The sequence below is a fragment of the Ahaetulla prasina genome, chromosome 4 (genome assembly GCF_028640845.1).
Source record: "Ahaetulla prasina isolate Xishuangbanna chromosome 4, ASM2864084v1, whole genome shotgun sequence".
NCBI classification, from domain to species: domain Eukaryota; kingdom Metazoa; phylum Chordata; class Lepidosauria; order Squamata; family Colubridae; genus Ahaetulla; species Ahaetulla prasina.
In genome coordinates, this window is record NC_080542.1 from 101,765,093 (window position 1) to 101,793,001 (window position 27,909).

Consider the following 27,909-nt stretch of genomic DNA (forward strand, 5'->3'; position numbering starts at 1 on the left):
GGGTGGGCGTGGCCAACTTTTCTTTCTTTCTTTCTTTTTTTACTTTTAACAGCATTTTTTTCTACAACCTCTTTGACCAAAGAGGTTGTAAAAAAATGCTTTTAAAAGCCTGTGATGATCAGGCAACTCAGCTTGAGATCACCAGAGGAAAAAAAGCTTTTAAAGGGTTCTGATTATCCAAGCTGCGTTGCCTGATCACCAGAACCTTTTAAAAACATTTTTTCTACAAGCTCTTCAACTGAAGAGCTTGTAAAAAACATGTTTTTAAATGGTTCTGGCGATCAGACAACTCAGCTGGGATCACCAGAGGAGCCTTTTAAAAGCTTTTTTTTTTAACTTCTTCAGACAAAAAGCTTGTAGAAAACATGCTTTTAAAGGGTTCTGACGATCCCAGCTCAGTTGCCTGATTGCTAGAACCTTTTAAAAACATTTTTTATACAACTTCTTCAGCTGACGAGCTTGTAGAAAACATGCTTTTAAAGGGTTCTGGCGATCAGGCAACTCAGCTGGGATTGCCAGAGGGCCCTTTTAAAAGCTTTTTTTTTTACAACCTCTTTGGCTGAAGAGCTTGTAGAAAACATGCTTTTAAAGGGTTCTCACGATCCCAGCTGAACCGCGTGATCATCATAGGCTTTTTTTAACTTTTAAAAGCATTTTTTTTTGGCCAAAGAAAAAATGCTTTTAAAAATAAAAAAACCCCCAAACCTCTGATGATCACGCGGCTCAGCTGGGGTGGCGGGGGACAGGGATTTTTGCCACCGGTTCTTCGAACCACCTGCCGCCATCGCTATCAGATCGGGCAAACCAGTCTGAACCAGGAGCATTTCACCCCTGTACAGTACCCTTAGATAAGTGTTTCTATCAGTAGTGCTGATTTACTACCAGCTTATCAGGTACTTGGGAGCAGAGGACTTGGCAGCAAAAGGAAAGAACAGCCAATGATTTAATAGCCAGCAATCAACACTCCAATCAACAGCTAAAAGTTTATTACTGCTACATAAAAAAAGACTCACATAAGTTATGCCTGAAAAAAAGAGAAAGGTGGGAATCCAAATTTTCTAATCTGAAATCTTACTTTTCACTACTACTACTACTACGCTTTTATCCTTAAATTTATTTGCTATCTATTTCACAGTTCAAGGCAACTTTGAGCGGCTTACAATATAGTAAAAATATACAAATAGCCAGACAATGTACTAATTTAGAAATTTGCCCATTGGTCTCCTTGAAATTAATGAAATTGACTTTTGAATAGACACGAATATAGACTTAAGTACAAAACAAGAGTAAAACAATTTTTATCTGTAGGAGAAACTGTATAGTTAATTAAATTTTTTGATGTGGAAAACACAACAAAAATACCTGAAATTCTTTGTTTTTCACATATTTTGGTTCTCTTTAACTATCAGGTTGGAACTGGCTTCAGTTTTACAGATTATCCGAAAGGATATGCAACGAATGAAGATGATGTAGGAAGAGATTTGTATAGGTAAGTTAAAGCTGAATTTCTCCTTTTTTTTTTCATAAAAGTAAGCACAAAAGTAAGTCCTCCATAACTTTTTGTAGAAATTTAGAACATTTACTAGAACTAAGCAAAGCATGTGCAGCAATCTTTGAAGTATTAAAGCAGCTGTCTTTTATAAGGCTTCTTCACTGTTTCCAGATATCCATGTATCCCTGCTTGTCCATTTATGCATGTGTGCATCTGTTAGAGCAGCTGTGCAGGATTATCTCACTGTTAAATACACACAGACAGCCAAGGACAGATTTTAAAGCAGTCCTGCAATACTTCTATATGATATGGAAGTATTACATGACTGCTTTTAATACTTCAAGGAGTGGTGCTTTGCTCCTGCTAACACAGTTGTGAAGGATCTCTTTGAATGAGTTGCATATATTTAATATTTACAGCTAGTCTTGACTTACGACAAAAATTGGGACCTGAATGTCTATTCCTAAACCTGGGTGATTGTTACGTGAGTCATGTGCAATTTTTCATCATAACTGTAAAGTGAACCACTGCAGAAGTTAAGCGAATTGTGTAGGCATTAAGCAAATCTGCCTTCCTCCTTTGTGTGTATTAATTGACTGGAATTAATTGTGTGTATCTGCATTTTCAGTGCAATTGTTCAGTTTTTCCAGCTTTTTCCTGATTATCAGAAAAATGACTTCTATGCAACAGGAGAAGTAAGTTTGCTTTAAAAATTGTCAATTTGTGAGTGTAAATTTCTATTTTACATACAAACATATTCTATTAAGGAATGTGTTTGTATGTTAAATGTTTGTATGAATAATCTCTAACCAAATGATATTTTATAGTCAAGAGGTACTGTTTTTGCTTCCTATTTGTTTCTCTGACTATACAGATTTTGTCTTCAAAGGTTTTTTTTTTAATTATTTTTTGTCAACAGCAGCACTAAGAAAGGATGGACATGTAAATAATAAAGCTGACACCCTTTGCTTCTAGTAACCAAAATCCTCTTGTTTTCATTTCTGAAATATTAAAAAGTTGCTTTAAATGATTACTAAATAGTTCAATTATATACATGTTTTCTTGAGTTACACTCATTTTGCAGACTTGATACAGAATAGTGAAACAAAACACTAGTTTGGTTAATTGTTAATATGCTGGGCCAGAAATTGGGAAACTATGAATTCTAGTCCACTTTTAGGCATCAATTGCTGGATAATTGGGCTCAATCATTTGCTTTTGCCCAAAGAGGAGGAAGGAACACTCTCTATGCTTCTCTGAGTTGTACAAATAATGGCTTGGTGTGAATCTAATAAATAAATAAACAGGATTTCCTTTTCTTTTCTTTTTATTGAAACAAATGTATAATTTTCTATTGATACCGATTGACTAAGAAAGAAGACATAAAGGGGTTCTTAACACAGAACATTATCATTTTGTGTTTTTATTTCCAAAGAAACGTGTTCAGATATTGCCTGGATATTGAAATTTGCCCACATTTGAAGCTCTTAATTAATTAAGGGTACCAGCCTATTATATTAAATACAATATAAGAAATTCTAATCAAAGTTGGATAATGTATAAAAAATCCCTACATATTAATGATTCAACCATTGTATTATCTTTAGTCTTATGCAGGAAAATATGTGCCAGCCATTGGATACTATATTCATAGCAATAATCCTACAGCAAAGATAAAGATCAACTTCAAAGGTGTTGCCATTGGGGATGGTCTTTGTGACCCTGAAGTGGTATGATTTCTATATTTTTTTATATTCTGAAATTGCAGACTCCATAAGAACATAATCCTGATAGATATCCAGTCAATGAAAATGCTTTTAACCTTAAATATATGATTGGAAATTAGGTACAACCCCAGCAAGTTGGCTGTTTAAAAGCCATTGAAATTTTACTACAACGTCAGTGAATAGTGTTAGCTTGCCCTAGCCTAGTGTATAAAATTCAGCAAAAGTTGAATTTGCTGAACATGATTTTATTACGTTCTTTTCAATCTTTTTAATGACTTTTTAAAATGAAAACAATTGTGACTAATGTTGTTCATTTTCTTGATCAGATGCTGGGAGGCTATGCAGAATTCTTATATCAAATTGGCTTGGTAGATGAGAAGCAGAGGATATATGTCCAGAATCAGAGTAATCTGGGACAACAATACATCCAGCAGAAGAAATGGAAAAAAGCCTTTGAAGTATGTCATAGAGGCCCACATGATGGCCTACAGCAATTAAAACCATCTGAGCAGAGTAAGGGGTCAGAAGGAAATCAAATAGAGGTCACAAACTTGATTGCAGCAGCAGCAAAAAGAAAACTAATAGGGGGAAAAGTCATTCTCCAATGTTCGTCTAACGTTTACATTGGACTCCCTTCAAACTTGAGCACTTGAGTGTGTGTTTACATAGGCATCTTTTTTGTGAATTGCTTTAATTTCTTAATGTTGATTTCTGAATGTCCTAAAGCTTTTTCTTACCTCCAAAAATTGGAACAAAAGTAATCTTGGAAGTTGTGAGGATACATGGACATATTTATCATATCTTTTCTATCCACTAATAAGTGTTCTAATTTTTTTCAGTCACTTGGAAACAAAGTGAAGTGGTTACCATACACAATTAACTGACATGAGTCACTTTGCAGCATCTTGCATTCCAGTAATCTAATGAATCTTCCATATTTTACAAAATTGTCTTAAAAAAGAAGAGAACAGAAAACTTTGTTCATTTAAAAAAATTCATCTTGTTACACTGATTTTTGCTGATATCATGCAATCTCTGAAATACTAACTGTAGTAGCTGCTGTTTTACATAAGGAGAAGAAAAATGTTCTCTGGTTCAGACTGAGAGGCCCTGGTCATCTAGACAATATTTTTTTTCCAAGGAATAAAATGACATTTCCTCTCAACTTATTTTGGAGAAATTTGATTGGGATAATTTTCTTTTATCTCTTGAAATATTGTATTCAGTTGGAACTTGATGCAAGGAGGGATATATCTTTTAGTATTTATTAGTACAAGTATATTTTACCAACTTAGAACTGTAGAACAGTGAACAATTGACATATTCAACAATGAAAATGAACATGTTGAACTTACATGAATTTCTTCATTAGGTATTTGATACTCTGTTGAATGGTGATAAAACTCGAAGCCCTCCTTATATTCAGACTGTTACAGGATGTAGCAACTATTTCAATTTCTTGCAGTGCGAAGTAAGTACTTATGAGAAAAGGCAGATATATTGAAAATGTACAGTGTAATCAGACCCCCTTCACTTTTATCAATTTTGTTATGCTGCAACCTGATTCTACAGTTATTGAAAATAATTTTTTCTCATTAATCTAGTACCCCATAATGACAAAGTCAAAACAGAATTTTAGAAATGTTTTTAAATTTATTAAAAAGAAAAACTGAAACATCACATTGACATTAACTGTTCAGACCTTTGCAACAACACTTGAAATTTAGCTCCTATTTGTCTTGGTCACCGCTGATATACTTCTACACCTTGATTGGAGTCCACCTGTGGTAAATTAAACTGATCAGATGATTTGGAAAGGCACACATTTTTCTATAGAAGGTCTCACAGCTGACAATGTATACTGTAACAGACCAAAGCCATGAGTCAAAGGAATTGCCTGCAAAAAAACACCTGAAGGACTCTCAGATGGAGGAACAAGATTCTCTGATCTGATGAAACCAAGATTGAGCTATTTGGCCTCAATTCTAAATGTTATGTCTGGAGGTAACTAGACACCAGTCATCACTTGCCCAATATCATGTGAAGCATGTTGGTGGCAGCATCATGCTGTGGGGTTATTTTTCAGCAGCAAGGACTATGAGACTGATCAGGGTTGAGAGAAAGCTGAATGAAGCAAAGTACAGGGATATCCTCAATGAAAGCCTGTTCCACAGTGCTTGGGACCTCAGACTGGGCCAAAAGTCCAATAATCCTAAACACACAGCCAAGACAACACATGAGTGACTTAGGGACAACTCTATGAATGTCCTAGAGTAGCCCAGCCAGAGCCTTGATTTGAACCCCATTGAACATTTCTGGAGGGAGCTGAAAATGGCTGTCTACCAACAGTCACCATCCAACCTAACTCGGCTTGAGAGGATTTGCAAGGAAGAGTGGCAGAAATCCCCCAATCTGGATGTGCAAAGTTTGTTGCATTATACCCGAAAAGACTCAAGGCTGTAACTGCTGCCAAGGGTACTTCAACAAAGTGCTGAATGAGGGGTCTGAATACTTATGCCAATGTGATATTTCAGTTTTTTCTTTTTAATAAATTTACAGACATTTCTAAAGTTCTGTTTTCACTTTGTCATTATAGGCTACTGAGTGTAGATTAATGAAGGGAAAAAAATGAATTTCAACTACCGTAGAATCAGTATAAAATTGACAAAAGTGTAAGGGGTCTGAATACTTTTTGAATATATAAATCAGTGATGGTTTAACTTTTTGGTACCGAGTGCCAAAACTGGAGCACACATGTGAACGCCGGAGCACCAAAACCCAGAAGAGAGCTAGCCAGTATTCACGCACGCAGCGGCCAGCTGCATTTCCAGGTACTATCGTGCACATGCGCAGTGGCCAGCTCATCTTTGCGTGAAGACCAGCTGGCCAGTGCACATGCACATTCTGCAACCCGGAAGAAACCAGTTGGCTGCTGTGCACATGTGTGCAATGGAACCTGAAAAGCAGCTGGTGACGGTGCATGTGCCCACAGAGAGGGCTCTGCATGCCACCTCTGTCATGCATGCCATAGGTTCGCCATCACGGCTATAGATCATGTTTGATCTACAGACCCTAAAAGATGATAGTGGTATGATGACATTCTTCAAAAACCAACTACACCAGATGATAGAATGGATTTACTTTGAAGGCTTGCAGGAAAGATCCCTCCTTTTTCTTTTCCTTCAGGCCAGAATTGTAGTGCCAATAGAATATAATATTTCAGGGTTGAATTGTGGGGAACTTGATGCTCTTTAAGCTTAAGACCTCACAGCCAATTATGTGTTTTACTACGCCAAGAGGTCAATGAAGGCAATGTTACTGCTATAGTAACATACTGTAGGTATCTTTCTCTTTATCAGCATCCTAACTCATTCTGTCTGTTTTGCTCTGAAAAAATGCATTCTTTTAAGGAGGAGAGATTTTTTTTCTTCCTCCAGACCTGTGTCTAAAGCTATTGGCTAGGTTGTCTTTTTTCATATTGTAAGATTTTGTATATGATACTGAGGGCATATTATTAACCCTGTTGCCGGCATGCTGGATGAGTTGGACTGTTGGATCTAGTCCACAGACCCAACTTTTATTTAAAAGAGCAACTAGTGAAGTAATATTCCAGCATCAGAACTGATTTAGTGTATTTACATTAATCAGTGAAAAACAAATAACTTGCATTTTTATTATCAAATACGATATCTTTTTACAAACTTCTGGATTATTTCTTCTTATGAAGTTAATTGATCTGAACATACTAAATTGTTTCATCATTTCAAACTTGAACATGAAACTGCAAGGTCAATTGTTTCAGTTCTCAGACATAGTACAGTTGCTGCTATAAGAAAGAAAGCAGGATCACCAAACATGTAAGTTGCATTAATTTATTTTCTTGCTTTGATGAAATAATTTTGTATGTGTTCTTCCTCTTTATCATTTTAATAATAGGAGCCTGAAGATCAGGAATATTTTGGAAAGCTATTATCGTTGCCAAACATAAGAAAATCTATCCATGTTGGAAATTTGACCTTCCATGATGGTTCTATGGTTGAGGAGCACTTGATTGAAGATATAATGAAGACCATAAAACCTTGGTTGGCTGTTTTAATGGATCATTATAGAGTAAGTAAGATGCCAGCTTGAGTTTCTTACTTGTCAGTTTTAGAATCTGAATATTTAACATTAATATGACTGATACTGTATTTTTATAGAAGACAAGTATACTGTTTTAAGTGTGTGTGTATAAATACTTTGGAAGTTTTGCAAAGATAGTCAATTTAGTTTTTAGCTAGGTGCATCCTTGTTTTACTATTCTGAAGAGAAGCAAGATATTCATATAATTCTTTCTGCATTAATTTGCAAGTCAGTAATATCTCCCCCCCTCCCCCCGCCCCGTGGCTTAAAAGTTGGTTATGGAATGATAGTTACCTTGCCAAGAATAAGAAAAAAATAAAAAATTAAATAAAAAAATAAAAAAATAAAATCTATTAATAGAATCTATTTACCCCAGAGCTACTGTTAATATATTGGAATTAGATTGCAGGAGATATAGGTTTCAACCTTATTGGTTATTGACTAAATTTGAATCAATCTTTCTCTCTTAAGTCTCTACTAAGACCTATCTACTAAGACCTTTTTTTGAGAGAGATAAAATTAGGGGTGTAGGGGGACCCTCTACAAATAATCATCTTGATTTGTCAGTTGAAATGTAAATGCAAAAAATAAATACATTCCACTTGTGACCCTGCATTCTTCACATACAGTTATTAAACAATGTAGAATGCATGGCATACAGGCTAGTAAACCTATGTCTACCCTTATAATTATAATAATCAGCATATTATTGAGTGTAACAAGTACATGAAGTTTTTATTGAGTTCATGGAAAATCAAGATTTGAGAACTACCTCTTTCAGAAAAACAATCAAATCTTTCTCAGCTTGATGAATTTTACAGAAAAAGATTCCTAAACCTAGCATGTTTTAGTAACAAGGAACTAAAATACACATATGCTTTCTATGAAAACGATTAATATATCTTGCCTTAAGTGCTAGAGTTTGCTGTTAAATCCCAATATACAGTATTTATGTATTTATATACGATTAAAACCCCCATTGTGTTAATCTGTTTGTACCCACAAGTTAACCCAAATAGTACATTATACTGCAGGTTTTAAATTAAGGTAGATAAAATCTAACTTTAAAGAATGCATAAAAAATTGAGAACCTGTTAGTCCAAAGAATTGAACTTTCTATGATCTTCAGGCCAGTTTTATTTGGAGAGCTAGGACTATTGCAGCATATCTGTGGTCATGTGATCATGATTACCAATGCTCCTTTGCTTTCCACAAGCAAAGTCAATGGGGAAGATAGTAGGAAGTTGGAAGTCACTCCTGTTCCCATTATTTTTTTGCCCATCCATGGACATTCAATTTATCAGTTTTGGTAAATAAACATTGACTTGCTATTGAAGTACATTTGCCACTACAGTTATCTTTCTAGATATAATATACACTCTTTTTAGATTATGATGGAACCATCCAACTTTCGGTTGAAAAAATATGGTCATGGTAAATTTTAATATTCCTTTTGATCATATTAGATTGTGCTAGCTTTCTATCAAAGAATGGGCCACAGAAGTATCTAATAAGATTTAAGGAGAAAGTTAAGTCACCTTGTAGAATAAAGTATGTTCTGGTGTTAATAAAATCGCTTTTTTGAAATGATAGACACTATAATATCTTAATTTTGAATTGGGAATTCACAGTATTTTCCAATCAAGTGCTGCATTTGCACTTTGAGATGGCATGAAAAAAGCTGCACATGAAAAAAGATGAGCCAATGTAATAATACAGTAAAAAAACATATTTAAACTAATATTTTAATGAAATGAATATCATTAATGTTAGTCTCTGGATTCTGAATATTGTTCAATGGGACAGCACCCAAAGATTTAAGAGATGTGCCTATGATTCTGAATTTTTAGGCCAAATCTGGTTTCCTAGGAATGAAAATAGAAAAAATCACGATGGCAGCTGTAACCATGTGACTGAAGCCTTATCTCTTTTTTCTATGTTTAAAAAAAGGAAGTGGAAATGACAGGGTTTCAGTCACAACTGCCATTTTGAGATTTTGATTCTTCTTCTGCATATGTTCCTGAACTGAACACATCTGTTCTCAATCTTTCTTTCCATTTAGATAGCAAAGCCTAATGTTCTTAATATTCTGCTGTTGCTGCTTATTTCTATATAAACTGTATAAACTACAATGAATAGATTTCAGCTGTGATACTATCTATCTATCTATATATATAGATAAGTAGAGAGAGGGAGAAAGAGAGATTATGTTTATAAACACACATACACATAATTTTATTAAAGATTTTTAAGAACGAAAAAACTAATATTAATACAAAATAAGTAAAAGAAAGCTAAAAGTACAAGAAAATAGGAAAAAGTAAAAGAAAGAAAAGGAAAAAAAATACATTCTATACAGCAATTATAGGTTTAGTTATACATTTTCCTGTTACTTTATGGGTGCAGCTTAACTCTATAATATATCTAATAATCTAAACCATAAATCATAAGTTCATAGATTTTTATTTTGCTTTATGCAAAAAGTCCATAAGGGATTTCCAGTCAGTAATAAATGTAGATATTGTCCTTTCTCCGATTAAATAACTCAGTTTTGTTATCTCAGCAAGTTCTACTATCTTCCATAACCCTTCTTTCATTGTCGGTACTGCTGAATGTTTCTATCTTTGTCATACCTTAATCTTGCTCTACTGGAAAGATACTTTCTGATCGTATAATATTGTTGGTGACATTTTTTTTTGACTTTCTGTCTACCACAAATCTCTATTTACGAAATAAAGCTAAATGTTTTAAAATTTCCATTTATGTGTTTTAAACATCTTCCCAAAGATTCAAATAACCACCTCGGTATTTTAAAAGTTTGCTTAATACCTTGTAGCCAAGCTAACAATAGAGACATTAGACTTTTAGATCCTTATTCATTTCTTGAGCGATATTTTGTCATTTTTAATGTAATTGAGGCTGTTCATCCCAGCCTCTGTAAATATAATAATCATATACGACAAGATTGACATTATTATTCTATGGGTAAACATTTAAAATTAGTAGTATCTAGAATTAATAAGGTGACAAGGGCTTGAATTGCATATTATGGAATGCATAATATGGATGGAAGAATGTGAAGATGCTGCTAATACCTAGTTAGGAAAGGTTTTTCTCCACCTGATTCCTGCAAAGTGGGGCCTGTATGTAGCTTGTCAGGAACTGCTTGTGTTTTGTCAAACTCAGGATCAGAAGTTATTCATCTCAGAAACCACTGTATTATGTTGACCACTGTATTATGCTTTTTTGTTTGTGTGTCTGATCCCTCTGTGCTAGAGATGACTATTTTTTTTCCAGACTGAGATTTCATTCTGCAACACTTTTTACTACTTTACTATCAAATTTATGATATAAATAATTGATGTAATATTTATCAGTTATTGACCATCTAAATATTTTTTTTCACTATACAAATGATTAAAAAATACACTGAAATCAAAATAAAGTAAAAACATAACAGTATAAAATCAAGAGTAGCAACAACAATAGTAATTAAAATAATGAGTAGGGTTGATAAAAATCAATAAAACAAGCAGTGAAAATATTGTGTCGAGCTTTACTTGTTTTTATACTTATATTTGACTTCCAGGTTCTCTTATATAATGGACAACTTGATATCATTGTGGCAGCTCCACTTACTGAACTATTTCTGCCCACTGTGCCATGGGGCAAAGTAGAAGAATACAAAAATGCTGAGAAAATTGTATGGCGAATATATGATAAAGATCCTGAGGTTGCTGGCTATGTACGCCAAGTGGGTGAATTCTATCAGGTGAGATGAACCATTTCCTAAGAAAAAGAAAACATACATTAAATATGAAACAGAAGAAAGAAAGCCCTTTTAGTCTATGGTAGCAAAAGATCACAACTCTGGTAACACTTTTTTAGACTAACACATTTTATTGAAGACGTAAGGATTTTTTATTGTATGCCATGTCAACTTTCTGTGGGATAGGAATTTGGGGGAAAGGAATTTGGAAAGGGAAGGGAAAGGAAGTGAGAAAAGAAGGAAAGGAAGGAAGGAAGGAAAGGAAGGAAGGAAGGAAGGATAAATCCATTAGAATATGTGCCTTTCAGGGTTGAACTATAGAGTCCTTGGTATTCTCTGACTGGTTGTTTTCTTGCAGATTTTTCATTACTAAGCTAGTTAACAACATCAGTGCTAATGAGTGGGGAGTTTATTACATGTTTATATAAAAATACATGTCAAGAATAAAAATATCAAAATATCAGAAGAGAATAAGAAAAAGAAAAGATAAGTTCTTCTGTAATCAGTGTATAATCAACATATGACTTCAGTAGGTGATCCTGAAGATAATTTACTTCTTGGTTATTTATCCTGTCATAAGAATACTAGCTAGTTACTCTAGTCCCAGAAATTTCTCTAAAATGAAGTGAAGAAAAAATTCTTATTTAGCAACCTCAAGTGGAACTGGCAACTTGGTCACTAAGCAAAGCAATCACTAAGTAAATCACTGCAATTTTGCTTATGCTCTTACTTCAGCTTTCCTTTCCTTTGCAAACCTGCAAAGATTGTAAATGCAAGAATTGTTTGCAAAGTATTTTTCATTATTGTCATAACTGTGAATGGTTACTAAACGAGGACTACTTGTAATGCATGCCAAAGTGAAATATTGTGCCACTTCCTTCATTGCATGTGATTGAGTCTAATCTAATTTTAGATGAAAGTATTTCCTCCCACTCTCTGGACTATGCATTTATTAACATTACAAGCAATAATCAAAGAATTTTAGAGGATAGTTTATTTTTATTTATTTGTATATTTTATTATTTTTACAAACAACTCAAAGTGGTATATCCAAACATATCTGATACACGTTTCTCCTCTTATTTTCTCCACAAAAACTTCGTGAGGTGGGTTGGACTGAGAAAAAATGACTGGCCCAAGATCACCCAGCTGGTATTCGTGGCTAAAACAGAACTCACAGTCTCTTGCTTTCTAGCCTGGTTCCTTGAACTCTAGACCAGGGGTGTCAAACGCGATTTCAATGAGGGCTACATCAGGGTTATGTATGACCTTGGGGGCCCGGGGTGGACGTTGCAAAGATGTCAGTCATGTTGGGAGGCATCTGTAGGGGCCTGAGAGCTCTACCGGGAAAAACGGGCTCCCAAGCTCCATTTTCAGCTGCAACAGTCTCCTGCAACCCTCTGCCAGCCAAAATGGAGCTCAGGTCTTGTGCGAGGTCCTCACGAGCTCCGTTTTTGGCTGTGACAGGGTCCTGCAACCCTCTGCCAGTGAAAATGCAGTTTGGGAGAGCCGTGTGAGAGTCCGTCACTGTTTCCAGGGTGGCCGCGCAGTCCAGATCTAAGCATCCTGAGGACTGGATCCGGTCTGCGGGCCTTCAGTTTGACACCCCTCCACTAGATCAAACTGACTCTCATATATGCACTCTTCTATGTCCCAAACTAATTAATGATATGAGAAACAGGAAGAATTTATTTCATCAAATCTACTTTCTATTCTTATTCCCTGATGATTGATCAGAATTACTACTCTTAACTCTGGATAAAAATGTGATATGCCTATGAGAGTTGTTTGCTTTCTCCCTTCATGAAAAGCTACAAACAGGCTATTATTCTGCATTGGCTTGTTACAAATTGTCTCAATCAGCAATATAAATTCTTAGAAACAAATTTTGCTGTTTTGGAATTCCTCAGACACTTAAATATGGCTAATGCAGTCGTAATATCAAAACAAATACAAAAGATTCTAATTTGTATTTTTCAGCCAGGTTTAAAATATGTCTTTGCTGTTTCATAAGGAAACATTTACTATTAATTTATACTAAGAACCTTAAGCTTTGAAAAAATTTCCTGCCACATGACCTTAATGTAAAAAATGTGCTAGCTTACATTGGTTCTATATAAAGTAAATAAGGATGTATTCAATTTCAGTACAATGAAATAGTTTATTGAATTAGCCATAGTGAATGCATTAAAAGCAGTCAAAACTCTATTTAAAATCAAATTTATTTAATATTATAAAAAGGTCACAAAATAGAAGTTAATGTTGGCCTGAGGTTGGTAGTTAATAAAATACACCTATGATAACAGCAACTAAAAAGCATATAAAGAGCTTTTCCATACCAAAGTTACTTCTCTTTGGATTAAAATGCTATTTTCGTTTAATATTCCACTATTTAATTTTCTTTAAAAAATATTTGTTTTATTGTTCATTATAATTTTGCATAGAATCCATGCAAAATGCTGGGTCACATATGTTCTCCTTTTGTGCATTTGGAAGAAGTAATAATCCATGATACCATTCTGCTTCAGACAATTAGTAGCTAAGTCGTGGTTTCAGATAAATTACCATGTTAAGCAAGCCAAATAAACAATCCAAATCTGATTGGTGTTTGCTTTAAAACTAGAATTCCTAATTCATTCATAAAAAGGTAGTCATAAATTTAGTAATGTAAAAGTGCCTGACTGCTCAATATATTTTCTCTTTCCTTGTATGTCCCTGAATTTTTCCTTTGTTCTTCCAATTGTCAAGTCCAGCAATCTCACAATATTTTTCTGTTTGTATATGAACTCTCATAGACTTTCAGGTCCTTGCCACACACACCGCTGTTTCATTTAATAATTTCACAGCTAGGATGATGATGTGTGTGTGTGACAGAGAGAGAGGAGAGAGAGAGAATAAATATGGTATATGCTCATACAATCTTTTAATTCAAATGTATGGAGGAAGGGATTCTACTGTTTCTTTCCAGGCCAAGTCTGGAAGAGTCTAGAAAGGAATTTGCTTAGAGGTGTCATATGATATGCCTTAGGAGTAGATAATTTCCTTTTATCCAAATCAGTCTATAAACTAAGTAGGGTTATATTCAGGATATAGGACATATGACAAAAAGATGCAAGCATTTAAAACACTGGCATTCAAAGATCTTTGTTTTCTTGAAGCTGAATGATCAGAAAGCACCCTGAAATGTTACAGCTGTTGCCTTCTTTTTCTTTAAACACTAGGGTCAGAGTTACATCTGGGTAAATGTAAGCAAAGACTCTGAGTTCTACTGTTACTTTCTGCTTGTACATAAATACCATTTGGAATTGCATTTTGTTAGTTTTTTTCTTTTTCTACAATACTAGGCAGAGGGAAAAAAATCTGTCCAGTTTTTTTTGCTCTCCAAGAAGTATATGCATATCTGTGGAACTTTAGCTTTTGCAGTTCCATCAAAACCTGAATGACATTGCTGGCATTTGTAAGATGTTTAGCCTTATCTCCTCATAGTTGTCCATAGATTGCAGAATAGAAGGGCAGTCTTGAGGGATTAGAATAGAGGTCAAAGCCCCTTAGATATTGGGCTTTTGTTATCATGCTTTTCATTACACTAGACATACCCAGTTCCTGCTACCATTCTTCATGTTTTAGCTTTCAGTCCCCTAATCATCTTTGTTGCTCTTCTCTAAAATCTCAACTTTTTTTGTGTGTTATGGTGACCAAAACTAAATGCAATATTCCAAGCGTGGACCTACCAAGCAATTATAAAACAGGATTAATACTTCACATGATCTTGATTCTATCTTCTGTTAATGTAAACTAGGACTGCATTGGCTTTTTTTGGTAGCTGTAGCATTCTGCTGGCACATGTTTAAGTGATCCCAATCCCGTTCAATTACTAATATTGAGCTAGGTACTACGTATTCTACACCTATGCATTTGGTTTTTCATTTTTCTCCTTGTTGAATTTTATTTTGTTGTTTAGAGTCCAGTGTAGTGTCAAGATCCTTCTGGATCTTAAACCTATCTTCTAAAGTGTTGACTATATCGATCAAGGTTGCTGTCGCTGGCAGATTCGATAAGTTCCCTTTCTGTTCCGTCATCTAAATCAATTATGAAGATGTTGAAGAGTCCTGAGCACAGAGCAGAATCTTAGGGTACACCGTTGCATACTTGCTTCATTTAGGACTACATGTTGACTTTGGTTGATCAGCCAGTTACAAATTCGTCTGATGCCATTGCTGTCTATCTCACATTTTAGCTTACCAAGAAGTAGGTTGTGATCCATTTTGTCAAAAAATTTACAGAAGCCCAAGAAAATTATGTACACAGCATAATTTGCTGTGATCTGCTAATTTAGTTACATTGTTAAGGAATGAAATAAGATTTATCAGGCAGGATTTATTTTTGACAAACTCATGTTAGCTTCTGGTGATAACTTTGCTTGCCTCTAGTATTTGCAGATTTTTTGCTTGATTATCTTTTCCAGGATCTTTCTAGGTATTGATGTTAGGTTGATTGAATGGTAATTTCCTGGATCCATGTTTTTACCTTTTTTGAAGATACGAACTGTGTAAGTTCTTTTTTTCAGTTCTCTAGTAATTTGCCAGTGGTCCAGGATCCGTGGTACAGAGGTTCTGAGATTACATCTCCCAGCTCCAACCCTGGGATGTAATTCATCTGGTCCTGATGATTTGAACTTGTCTAGAGTAGATAATTACAGAATGAGTAAACAAATCATTGTGTGTGAGTCCTGAAGTTTTCTTCCTTGTGAGATGTTCATTGTCTCCATTTTCCCTTTTGCCAATCTCATTTTAAATTGATATGCTTATGTATGGTTATTCAATGTTAATTGAAAAGAGGAAATAAACTTGAGGTATCACTAGAATCATACATTAGAATAGGTTATAGTTTGATTTGTCTGCTTATGCAACAGTGTATGTAACAAAACCCTGATCCTGTAAACTGTGGTTCATGCCTTTATATTTTATATTTAATCAAGCAATTACTACTAATTTAATAGCAGTGGTAGTACTAATACTACTAATGTAACTGAGAGTAGCTTTGTATTCATTCATTAAATTTTTATGCTACCTATCTGTCTTGTATTCATTCAATTTATATAGTCAAACCAGCAACTTTGGGCAATGATCATAAAAATAATTAAAACAGTTAAAATCCAATACAAAAAATAGCCAAGGGATATTGTAATCTTTTGGTGTCAATGCATCCAAGAAACAAAGTTCTTTACATACAAGTCAGGCACATAGCTAAGTTTTCAAGGCCTTGCAAAAGGCCAATATTGTAAACTCAGGAGGGAAGATGTTCCATAGGGCAAAACTATGGCAGAAAAGACACATGTCTCTCTAAGCTGACATGCCTTGGCTGATGGGACTCAGAGCCTACCTATCCTGCTGGGCCCAATTGGACAGGTAGAATCAACTGGGATTCTAGGGTCCCTCAGATTACCTTTCCCCAAGTATAGAGAACTTTAAAGATGACAACCAGCATCTTGAATTGCATTAGCAATAGCACTTAGACTTATATACCACTCCACAGTGCTTTACAGCCCTCTCTAAGCAGTTTAAAGAGTCAACATATTGGCCCCAACAATCTGGGTCCTCATTTTACTGATCTCGGAAGAATGGAAGGCTGAGTCAACCTTGAGCTGGTGAGACCTGGACTGCCAAACTACTGGCAGTCAGTGGTCAGTACTGCAGTACTGCCCTCTAACCACTGCATAGCTCTTGAAGCAATGGTATCATATGTACTGAATAGATAACAGCTTTGACAGCCTGTGCGCCTGTATTCTGTACCATCTGAAGTTTCCAGAGGTCTTCAAGGGTAGCCTTGAAGCTTATTATGGGTATGTTTCTAACATATTGTAGGATCTGTAGGTGGTTGTTTGAGTATCTGCTTTGCATGTACAAATTGTTATACAAGGATCAGATAATAGGTAGTGATTAAGATTCTAGAACAGAGAATCTATATATAATGCTATTTACTGTGTTTCCCCGAAAATAAAACCAGGTCTTATTTTCTTTTGACCAACAAAAAAACGGCTAGAGCTTCTTTTCGGGAGGGTCTTATTTCTCCACCCAATAAGGCAGGCGGGCGAGTGGCCTCTTGGCACAAGCTTTCTGAAGGGTCGCAGCAGGCCATCCCATCATCCACAAAACAGCTGCTTCATGAGTGCCTCTCAGAGAGCTTTTGCAGCTGCATTTTGTGGCTGCAAAAGCAGCAGGAGGCCAAGCAATGTGCCCTTCATGCCCTTCTTACCTAAGGGTGTGATGGTCGTAACAAGCCATCCCACACACCAAATCCCAACCACCACCACACCCAGGACAACCACAGTTGCAAACCCTAAACCCACACACAGGTAAACTACAGTGCTCATGTATGGTACAATAATCAATTTATTCAAATTCAACAATTTATTCAAATACAGTCATGTCATCTTCTTCTGGAACATTGTTAAAATTCTCCACACCCTGTATTCCAGTCTGAGTTTCTTGTGACTCCATTTCGTTTAAAACCATTGGTTCCAATTGCTGATGTCTAGCAATAGAGGTCTCCTTAAAAGGATATCTCCTATCCATGTAGCCTGCTTGTATTGCATTGGCAACACAGGTGTCACTGATTTTGTCCCATGCATTCTTGACCCAAATCACAAGCTTTGGCAGGCTAGGCTTCACGAAGTTTCCATGCTGGTTTCTCGCCATTCTATTCTCAATGCACTCATTGATTTCAATGTGCAGATGGTCCTTGAATGGCTTGTTTATTGTGATGTCCAGTGTCTGGAGGTATGCTGTCATTCTTGCAGGAATCATTATTTGGTAAATTCTTCTCTGTGCAAGAAACTTTTTCATGTCTTTGGCACGGTGAGTGCTGGCTGAATCCCAGACTATCATACCTCTTTGGACACTTCGCACAACAAGTGGCAGCATTAATGTGACCTATTTCCTTATAGCTCCTTGCGTGCACCAGACCTTTTCAGTTTCAAAAACATAAATCCCTGAAACATGTTCAATCTTTTCTTTCTTGCCCTTGGTGATGATTAGAAGTGGGGCTTTGTTTCCATCCAGGTAAATTGCCAAAATGCAGATAATGTGCACTTTCATATCCAGTGGAGGGAATGTAAACTGATGTGGCACTCCTCTGATCAATTGTTGTTTGAGCTCTTTGGCCCATAAACACTGCAGTTTCATCTATGGCAATCATGTGGGACAGCTTGTATTTGGAAAAGTCAATGCTATCAACGAAGGACTTGAATACAAGTGCACATTTGACAAATCCATCATCTTCCAGCTTGAACAGCGAGGGGGAGGGTCTCCTCAGAGACAGTTCATATCGCTGAAGGAAGCCATCCAGCCAGTGTGGAGAGGCTTTGAATTCTTCCTGGGGAATTTGTTACTGTAGTGCCATTGCAAGGGCAAATGCTGATATTCATCAGCCCTGCGTACAACCAAAGTCTTTGCTGTCCTGTCAGTGATCTATTCAGAAATGCTGTCTTCAAGTTCAGGAAATAATGGTTGCCAACCTGATTCACACCTGCACTTCTTAACATTTCTCTCATGCACCTGTTGACTGAGATTATTGTACTCTCCATTTTCGGACCCTATGGAGATCCAACATCTTCTCTTTGCAGAAAGCTGTCAGATTTTTGCCCTGAGAATCCTCCACAATTCCTTTCTTGAATTCCACAGAGTATCTTTTTCTTTTTGAACTCATCTTGTCTGGGGAATCAAAATAAAAGTACTTTTAGATCATTAAATCCATTAACCCAAAATCCTGGGTGTTGTTGTGTCTGCGCCCCCCGAGCCGGGCCCCCGCCAGAAAGTGACTCGGAAAGTGAGGGGGAAGGGCCATCAGGACTTACCTCTGGAGCACCGGCTCCTCTGGCTCAGCTCCAGGAGCCAGAGGCAGGCCAGATGGAGGAGATAAGGAGGCCTCCATCCCTTGACTCTCCTTCCCCCAGGCCACACCTCCAGACCCGGCTGATGGCAACGAGGCCTGGCTAGATCCCAGGTTTCGGAGATACGAGAGGGGGCTACAACAAAGGAAGGGGTGGGCAGGCCTAGAGAGTGCTGAGTCACTGAGCCACACCTCACAGAATATAAAAGCAGCCCTGGCTGCTCTTTTGCTCCGTGACGAGCAAAAATTGAGCTGAACTATTTGACTCATGGAGAAATGAGCTGAACTCTTTGACTCGTGGAGAATTGAGCTGAACATTCGGCCTGGATTGCTGACCTACTGGTTGCCTGGCAACCCCAAGATAAGGGAGACTTTGGCAGGCAACTGCAGATTCCCTGCCAGGACTGATAGCAGCTGTGAACTCAATTACAGGCTCGTTTAGCCAGCTTGCGTGGCTGAGGCCGGGAGGGGACAGAACAGGTGTGCTGGTGGTTGGGATTTGGCGTTGTGGTTGCCCTGGGTGTGCATGTGTGTTGGGATTTGCAATTTTTCCAGTGAGGTAAAAAATGAGTTTGCCTCGTTTTACAACCTTTTATGCCAGTTATCAAGGGAATCACTGCAGTTGGAAATCCAGATTGATTAACATGCATGTTGTAGCAGTTGTTAAGTTACAACATGGATGTTAATCAATCTGGATTTCCCCATTGACTTTGCCTGACAGGAGATCGCAAAAGGGGGTCACAAGACCCCAGATTATAACTGTCATAAATATGACATAGGCAAGGGTGCATGAGGCATGTTCTTCCTCCCTTGCCCCCCCACCCTTTGGCCTGGCCTCTTCACCTCGTGTTATCTACACGGCAAGCAATGAGACCAAGCAACTTGGCCTTCTGCTTTTGCAGCCGCAAAAGTGGCTCTGCTTGCAGGAGTGGCGGCCTGAGCAGCAACCATGAAACAGCTCTTTTGTGGAAGTGGGGTGGCCTGCTGCAACCATCACACCGTTAGGTAAGGAGAACGTGAAGTGCTTCATTGGGCCTACCACTCTTTTTGCGGCTGCCATTAACAGAACAAGTGGTGCAGTGGCTAAGGTTGTGGGAGCGACCTCCACGAGGCTGTTCTGTGTGGAGGGCAGGTGCGACCATTAGGTAAGGGCATTTGAGGTGTGTGGAGCATGTTCCTCCTCCCTTCTCCCTCCCCCCGTTCTTGCCTCCTTACCTCGTGTTGTCTGCACGGCAAGCAACGAGAGGAAATGATGGGGACCAGCTGCACAGGCACTTAAATAGGGCTTATTTTGGGGATAGGGCTTATTTTAGCACATGTGCTGAAAGCATGATAGGGCTTAATTCCGCAGGAGGTCTTATTTTCGTGGAAACAAGGTAATATGTCCTGGAAGATTTTTCTACTCATTTCTTTGTGATATATCTAATTTGTTTTTATATGTAATTTCATAGGTCATTGTTCGAGGAGGAGGACACATCTTGCCTTATGACCAACCGGAAAGGGCTCTGGATATGATGGATAGATTTATCATGGGAAAAGGATGGAAATAAAGCAGATATGGAACATAAAACCTGATTATTGAAATCCTTTGGAAACTTCTCAAGAGATTGCATTGACCAGTATTGATCAGAGGAACTGATGAAGTATTAGTGGACCTTTTTCCCCATCTTTGGAAAATCTATTTTAATCTGTAATTAAGCTATTCATCTAAATTGAATATTTTGTTCTCAAAATAAACATCACACATCTCTGTCTCTATTCATTCTGTTTCTCCAGATATTCTTGTCCTGAATAACAAAATCCAAAGTAGATAATTCTTATAGCCATTTCCAATCTTTTTGCTTTGTGAAATGATGAGCATTTTAATGACCAGCGTCCATGGAGGATGTCAAAATGATGGGTCAAAATGATACAAATTGTGTACTGTTGATTTTTTTAATTGTTGTATTTTATTTCAAATGTGAGTCTTAGTTGAGGGAATGACATTTTTTTTTCTGTTCTGCCTTGAGGGCATACAACAGAACCTTTACAATTGATTTCCAGCACAACTTGTGCTCTATAATAATAATAATAATAATAACAACAACAACAACAACAACAACAGAGTTGGAAGGAATCTTGGAGGCCTTCTAGTCCAACCCCCTGCCCAGGCAGGAAACCCTACACCATCTCAGACAGATGGTTATCCAACATTTTCTTAAAAATTTCCAGTGTTGGAGCATTCACAACTTCTGCAGGCAAGTCGTTCCACTTATTAATTGTTCTAACTGTCAGGAAATTTCTCCCTAGTTCTAAGTAGTTTCTTTCCTTGATCAGTTTCCACCCATTGCTTCTTGTTCTACCCTCAGGTGCTTTGGAGAATAGCTTGACTCCCTCTTCTTTGTGGCAGCCCCTGAGATATTGGAACACTGCTATCATGTCTCCCCTAGTACTTCTTTTCATTAAACTAGACATACCCAGTTCCTGCAACCGTTCTTCATATGTTTTAGTCTCCAGTCCCCTAATCGTCTTTGTTGCTCTTTGCACTCTTTCTAGAGTCTCAGGATCTTTTTTACATCGTGGCAACCAAAGCTGAATGCAGTATTTCAAGTGTGGCTTTACCAAAGCATTATAAAGTGGCACTAACACTTCACATGATCTTGATTTTATCTCTCTGTTTATACAGCCCAGAAGTATGTTAGCTTTTTTGGCAGCTGCTGCACACTGCTGGCTCATATCTAAATGGTTGTCGACTAGGACTCCAAGATCCCTCTCACAGGTACTACTATTGAGCAAGGTATCACATATATGGTACCTGTGCATTTTGGATTTTTTGCCAAAATGTAGAACTTTACTTTTTTCACTGTTGAATTTCATTTTGTTAGATAGCACCCAATGTTCAAGTCTGTCAAGATACTTCTGTAACTTGAGCCTATCTTCTGGAGTGTTGGCTATTCCTGCCAGCTTGCTGTCATCTGCAAATTTGATGAGTTCCCCATCTATCCCCTTGTCCAAGTCATAAGAAACACTGCATTCACACTAAGATTATTTTATTCAATTATTTTATTCAAACAATTGATGCTAATGTAAAATTAAAAGCCTATAAAGACATAATATAATTTTTAATTCAATTTTTATGAAGATGGGTCAATAGAGCAAAAAACTTTTTAAAAAGCATTTAACGAAATTGCTAGAATTGCTAAAACTTATGTAAACTTCTTGGGAAGTATTTCTTACTAAACTGTAGAAGGCATACTCCTACTTAAACAAGAAATGTGTTGTACATATTCCGCCTGACCTAAATGAAATACATTGTTTTGAACTCATGGAAGAAAGGTTGATTGTAAATCATGCATTAAGAGAAAGGCAGTAACTATGTGATCATATACCTACTTTTGTGCTTCTTTACATATCGTTCAGTAAAATAATTTGCAATTTATTCTTTCCATTTAAAATTTGAATGCTACAATAAAGATGGACAATTTTAGGAGGGAATACCCTTGATTGAATTGGGCATGTATAGTCTTTAAACCAATCAGCAATTTACCTTTCAGATTTAACCAAATCAGGAGACAAGCCCTCATAATCCTGACTGTTTTTCTACATGAACCTTTTTTTCTTAATAGAATCCTTTGGAGGGGAAAGAGGGGAAAAAAAGGTGGTTGGGAAAACCAGTAGCAAAAATCCCTGCCCCTCCCCTCCACCCAGGCTTAGCTGAGCCAGGGGATCATCAGGTTTTTTCTTTTACTTTTAAAAGCATTTTTTCTTCGGCCAAAAAAATGCTTCGGCCAAAAAAATGCTTTTAAAAGTAAAAAAAATGCCTCTGATGATCGCGCGGCTCAGCTGGGATGTCAGAACCCTTTAAAAGCATTTTTTCTAAGAAGTTTTCTAAGAGGCCGAAGAGGTTGTAGAAAAAATGCTTTTAAAAGGCTCCTCTGGCAATCCCAGCTGAATTGCCTGATTATCAGAGGCTTTTAAAAGCGTTTTTGCACAACCTCTTTGGCTGAAGAGATTGTAGAAAAAAATGCTTTTAAAAGTTAAAAAAAAAAAAGTTGGCCACGCCCACCCAGTCACATTAACCTCCCCACCAAGCCACACCCACAGAACCGGTAGTAACAAATTTTACATTTCACCTCTGAGGAATGGGGACCGAGACATTTGTTTCTCTAAATTCAGATCTTAAGTAGCTTCTGGTTCATTGTAAATAATAAACAAATGTACAGAGTAATTGAGTTTTCTTGCGCACCATTATTTTTAATATATTTCACATTCTGACATGAACGGCACAATCAGAGATCTTGCTGAAGTAAAGTAACCAGTAACTAAAGCAAAAGGAAACCACTTCCTGAAATGGTCATGCTTTCTTAATTCTTTTTCATATGTTAAGACACTGAGTGTTATGTGCTTCCCCATTTCTAAAACTGTACATTTGGCATTTTTAGGTCCATGCATAGTTCTTTTCTCTTTATAAAAGCATAAGCAAAACTTGACATGCATGAAGAATTAGTGGAATGGTTTGATAACCACTGAACTCTTCCCTACCAATCAGAGGCATCTAATATGTATTGTGTTTGTGTGTTAGTGTCAAGGCTGTGCAAATGATGAAAAGTCATTGTGACGCAAGCTCTGTCCCTTTTGTATATCTGTCATGAGGTCTCACATGTAAAATGTTGAACCTTCTTCAGCATTATTTGTGGTTTATTTTATTCATTCATTCTTTGCATTTCTGAGCTGTACATCTCTTTCAAAAAAGATCCATATCAGGGCATCCTCAGGATGGCAAAAAAGTTAACTTAGTAGTTGTTCCTTTTTTATATATAATAATAATAATAATAATAATAATAATAATAATAATAATAATAATAATAATAATAATAATAATAATAATAATAATGTTTATTATTATAAGGACTCAGGGTGGTGAACAGGCAAATAAAATACAAACAGAAACATACACCATAATTAAAACAACCCTTAAAAAACTGATTCAAATTTGCCAGAAAATTTAAAATAACATTACACCCCATAAAATTACAGAAATTTAAAACCCATCAAAGTTCAATTAAAATTTAAAATTTAGAATTTAAAATCAGGCCAGTCCAGCCATACGAAATAAATAGGTTTTAAGTTCGCGGCGAAAGGTCCTAAGGTCAGGTAGTTGTCGAAGCCTGAGGGGAAGCTCGTTCCACAGGGTAGGAGCCCCCACAGAGAAGGCCCTCCCCCTGGGGGCCGCCAGTCGACACTGTTTGGCTGACGGCACCTTGAGGAGTCCCTCTCTGTGAAAACGTACCGGATGCTGGGAGATAGAGGCCGGCAGTAGACAGTCCCGTAAGTAGCCCGGTCCTAAGCCATGGAGCGCTTTAAAGTGGTAACCAATACCTTGAAGCGCACCCGGAAAACAACAGGTAGCCAGTGCAGTCTGTGCAGGATAGGTGTTACGTGGGAGCTCCGAACCGCTCCCACAATAATCCACGCAGCCACATTCTGGACTAGCTGAAGTCTCCGGGTGCTCTTCAAGGGGAGCCCCATGTAGAGAGCATTGCAGTAGTCCAGACGAGAGGTAACGAGAGCATGAGTGACCGTGCATAGGGCATCCCGGTCCAGGAAGGGATGCAACTGGCGGATCAGGCGAACCTGATAAAAAGCTCTCCTGGAGACGGTCGTCAAATGATCTTCAAAGGACAACCGACCATCCAGGAGCACGCCCAAGTTGCGTATCGTCTCCATCGGGGCCAACGACTCGCCCCCGATAGACACCCGCATCTGCAGCTGACTGTACCGAGGTGCCGGCATCCACAGCCACTCCGTCTTGGAGGGATTAAGTTTGAGCCTGTTCCTCCCCATCCAGACCCATACGGCTTCCAAACACGGGGACAGCACTTCGACAGCTTCATTGGGGTGGCCCGGGATGGAAAAGTACAGCTGAGTATCATCAGCGTACAGTTGGTATCTCACCCCAAAGCCACTGATGATCTCACCCAGCGGCTTCATATAGATGTTGAACAGGAGGGGTGAGAAAATCGATCCCTGCGGCACCCCACACATGAGGCACCTTGGAGTCGATCTCTGCCCCCCTGTCAACACCGTCTGCATCTGGTCAGAGAGGTAGGAGGAGAACCACTGATAAAAGGTGCCTCCCATTCCCAACCCCTCCAACCGGCGCAGCAGGATACCATGGTCGATGGTATCAAAAGCCGCTGAGAGATCTAATAGGACCAGGGCAGAGGAATAACCCCTATCCCTGGCCCCCCAGAGATCATCCACCAGCGCGACCAAAGCTGTCTCCGTATTGTATCCGGGCCAAAAGCCGGACTGGAACGGTTCTAGATAGACAGCTTCATCCAGGTACTGGGGTAGCTGACATGCCACCACACTCTCTACAACCTTCGCCAACGGGCATCTGTGCGAGATGCCCATGTAAAAGGGACAGAACATTGTTTGCATAGGTGTGACTGCCATCAACCTTTTTAATGTCAGGTTCCAACTTACACTTTAAGAAACACCTTAATATATTTCACTTTTCTTACAGAAAAAATATCAACATTTTTTCTTACATTGTCTCTTAATTGTAAAAGACAAAAGAAAAAAGAAAAAGCATATACTTTCTTCAAAGTAGAAATTATGAGTGTTGGAAAAATTCAGCCATTATCACATCTCATAAAGGATCATAAAAATCCATATATAACTTGGACTATATTTCACCTTTTCTGTGTGAACATTGCCTATTTCCATAAACCTGTTAGGAAAAACAACTGGGTGGTGGACGTTCTTAGTATTTATGAGTAAAACAGGATGTAGAATTGGAAATGAAACTATTTTTAATAAAATTTGTTTTATATAATTCATTTAAAAATAATTATTTGGATTCTTTCCAAAAGAACAATGTTATAGTTTTATGTAATCAGAAATGGATAAGTTAACAAATGTTTATTTTTAATCTTCCTATGAAATTTCAATGCATTTGGTATATTTGTGGTTTATTTTTCATTGCTTTCAGTCATAATTCATAGTATATCTGCTTCTTTAGTGTCTTTATACAGCTTTTCAGCTGATTAACCTGAAAATGGTTTCTAAATAATAAGAAAAGTTGAGGGGTTTTTGGTGCTCTCTGAGCTTGCTTGTTTTCTTGCAGATGTTTCATTACTGTAATGAAATGTGTGTAAGAAAACAAGCAAGCTCAGAGAGTATCAAGGACATCTCATGTCAATTCTGAGCTACAAATATTCTCCTTTAAAAGAAAAAATAGATAATATACAATTCTTTAAAAGTAGTTGACATCTGAAATTATGCTTCTAAGTATCATAAAATAAGGAAAATTTATACTATTGGTAAGCCCCATCAGTGAAACAGAATTTAATATTACATTTCTTGGAGACAAGTGAAATGTTTAGATTTACTGTAAAAGAACGAAATACATGGTAATTTCTAGTCTGATAGATTTATCAATAGAACAACCAACTGCATTTAGTTGCAACAGGAATTGTTAGTATGACTGGAGAGGAAAATTATTGGATATGTGGGAAATAATTATTTTAATCGGATCAGGTGAACCGGTAGCGGTGGGGGTGGAAGCTTTTGTGCATGTGCAGAAGCTTTGCATGCGAGTGCGTGAGTGCCCGGAAGCGAACCAGTAGAGGCAGTTTTTGAAACCCATCACTGCACTATATCTACTTATCAGGGAAAACAGGTGGGCATGGAATGTTGCAAGTATGACAGGCAGTTGAAGGAGGGACAATGGCATTGGAAGGCTATCTAAAGGACAATGAAGAAGATGCACTGAAGCTACCATGCCAGGAAGGTTTACTGAGCCTGCAAGAAAGATAAAGAAGAGTCGGAGACCGCCGGAGCCTGGACTGCCGCAGCCGTGAGGCCGTCGACTGAAAGAGGCTGGAGCCGCCACCGAGCTGCTGCCAGCCCCGAGACTGCTGCTGCCAGCCCCGAGACTGCTGCTGCCAGCCCCGAGACTGCTGCTGCCAGCCCCAAGACTGCTGCTGCCAGCTGCCACTGGTGCCGCCGGAGCCACCGCCGGAGCCGCCGCCAGCCCCGTGAGCGCCACCGGAGCCGCCGCCAGAGCTGCCGCCAGCCCCGGGATTGCCGCTACCGCTTGTGCCGCCAGAGCCGCCGCCAGACCCGAGACCACCGCTACCGCATTAAAGGCGGCTGGAGACACCCGAAACCACTAAAGCCACCCCACCAGACCCGGGACTGCCGCTGCCGCTGCCGATACCGTGAGTCGCACCGCTGCCATCACCGCCCTCCATCATCGCCCTCCCACATTGCTACAAACTTTAAATTTCCCACCAAGGAGATAAAAGCCCAGCAACATTTACAACAACCCTAATCAACCTATCCCCCAATCGGCAGGACTGCTGCAGGACTACTGGTGAGTTCCTAGGAGACTCCAGTCTCCCGGCCTCTACTGACTTTTGAATCTCCGCCATTACAGCCACCTGTAAAGCTTCAACCACCCTATCTCACCATTTTAAATTTCCCGCCAAATCTCACTGTTACCATAGTGACTCCCTATTACCATAGCAACTGCCAAATTGACTACCATTTAAAGTTAAAGAGACAGATATAAAATCAAAGATAATTGATTAAGTGACAGACACTTAATCATTACTAAAATAAAATAATAATAAATAAATAAAATAAAATAAAATAAAAATAAAATAAAACAAAGGAATAAGAAAGATCATCATTATGCCAGCCAGAAAATCAAACGCTGATAAAATCTTAGAATCAAGATTAACAACTATTGAACAAAACATAGATAAAAGATTACAAGCTATTGAACAAAACCTAGAAAAAAGAATTCAAAATATTGAACAAAACCTAGAAAAAAGAATTCAAAATATTGAACAAAACTTAGAAAAAAAAATTCTATCAGTTATTGAACAAAGTTTCACAGATTTGATAAAACAAATTTC

The 27,909-nt window shown here is 37.8% G+C and overlaps 1 protein-coding gene across 1 annotated transcript in view; it reads left to right on the top strand.

Annotated features, from left to right (window-relative positions):
• CPVL (carboxypeptidase vitellogenic like) overlaps positions 1-20,758 on the top strand; it is a 44,528-nt gene extending 23,770 nt beyond the window's left edge. The window contains exons 6-13 of the mRNA XM_058181169.1: positions 1,410-1,489; positions 2,121-2,187; positions 3,100-3,222; positions 3,546-3,677; positions 4,592-4,690; positions 7,156-7,329; positions 10,931-11,113; positions 20,452-20,758. Of these exons, the coding sequence (XP_058037152.1) occupies positions 1,410-1,489; positions 2,121-2,187; positions 3,100-3,222; positions 3,546-3,677; positions 4,592-4,690; positions 7,156-7,329; positions 10,931-11,113; positions 20,452-20,550 (957 nt within the window). The 3' untranslated portion in view covers positions 20,551-20,758. The remainder of the gene's footprint in view (positions 1-1,409; positions 1,490-2,120; positions 2,188-3,099; positions 3,223-3,545; positions 3,678-4,591; positions 4,691-7,155; positions 7,330-10,930; positions 11,114-20,451) is intronic.
• Positions 20,759-27,909: the final 7,151 nt, after the last annotated feature.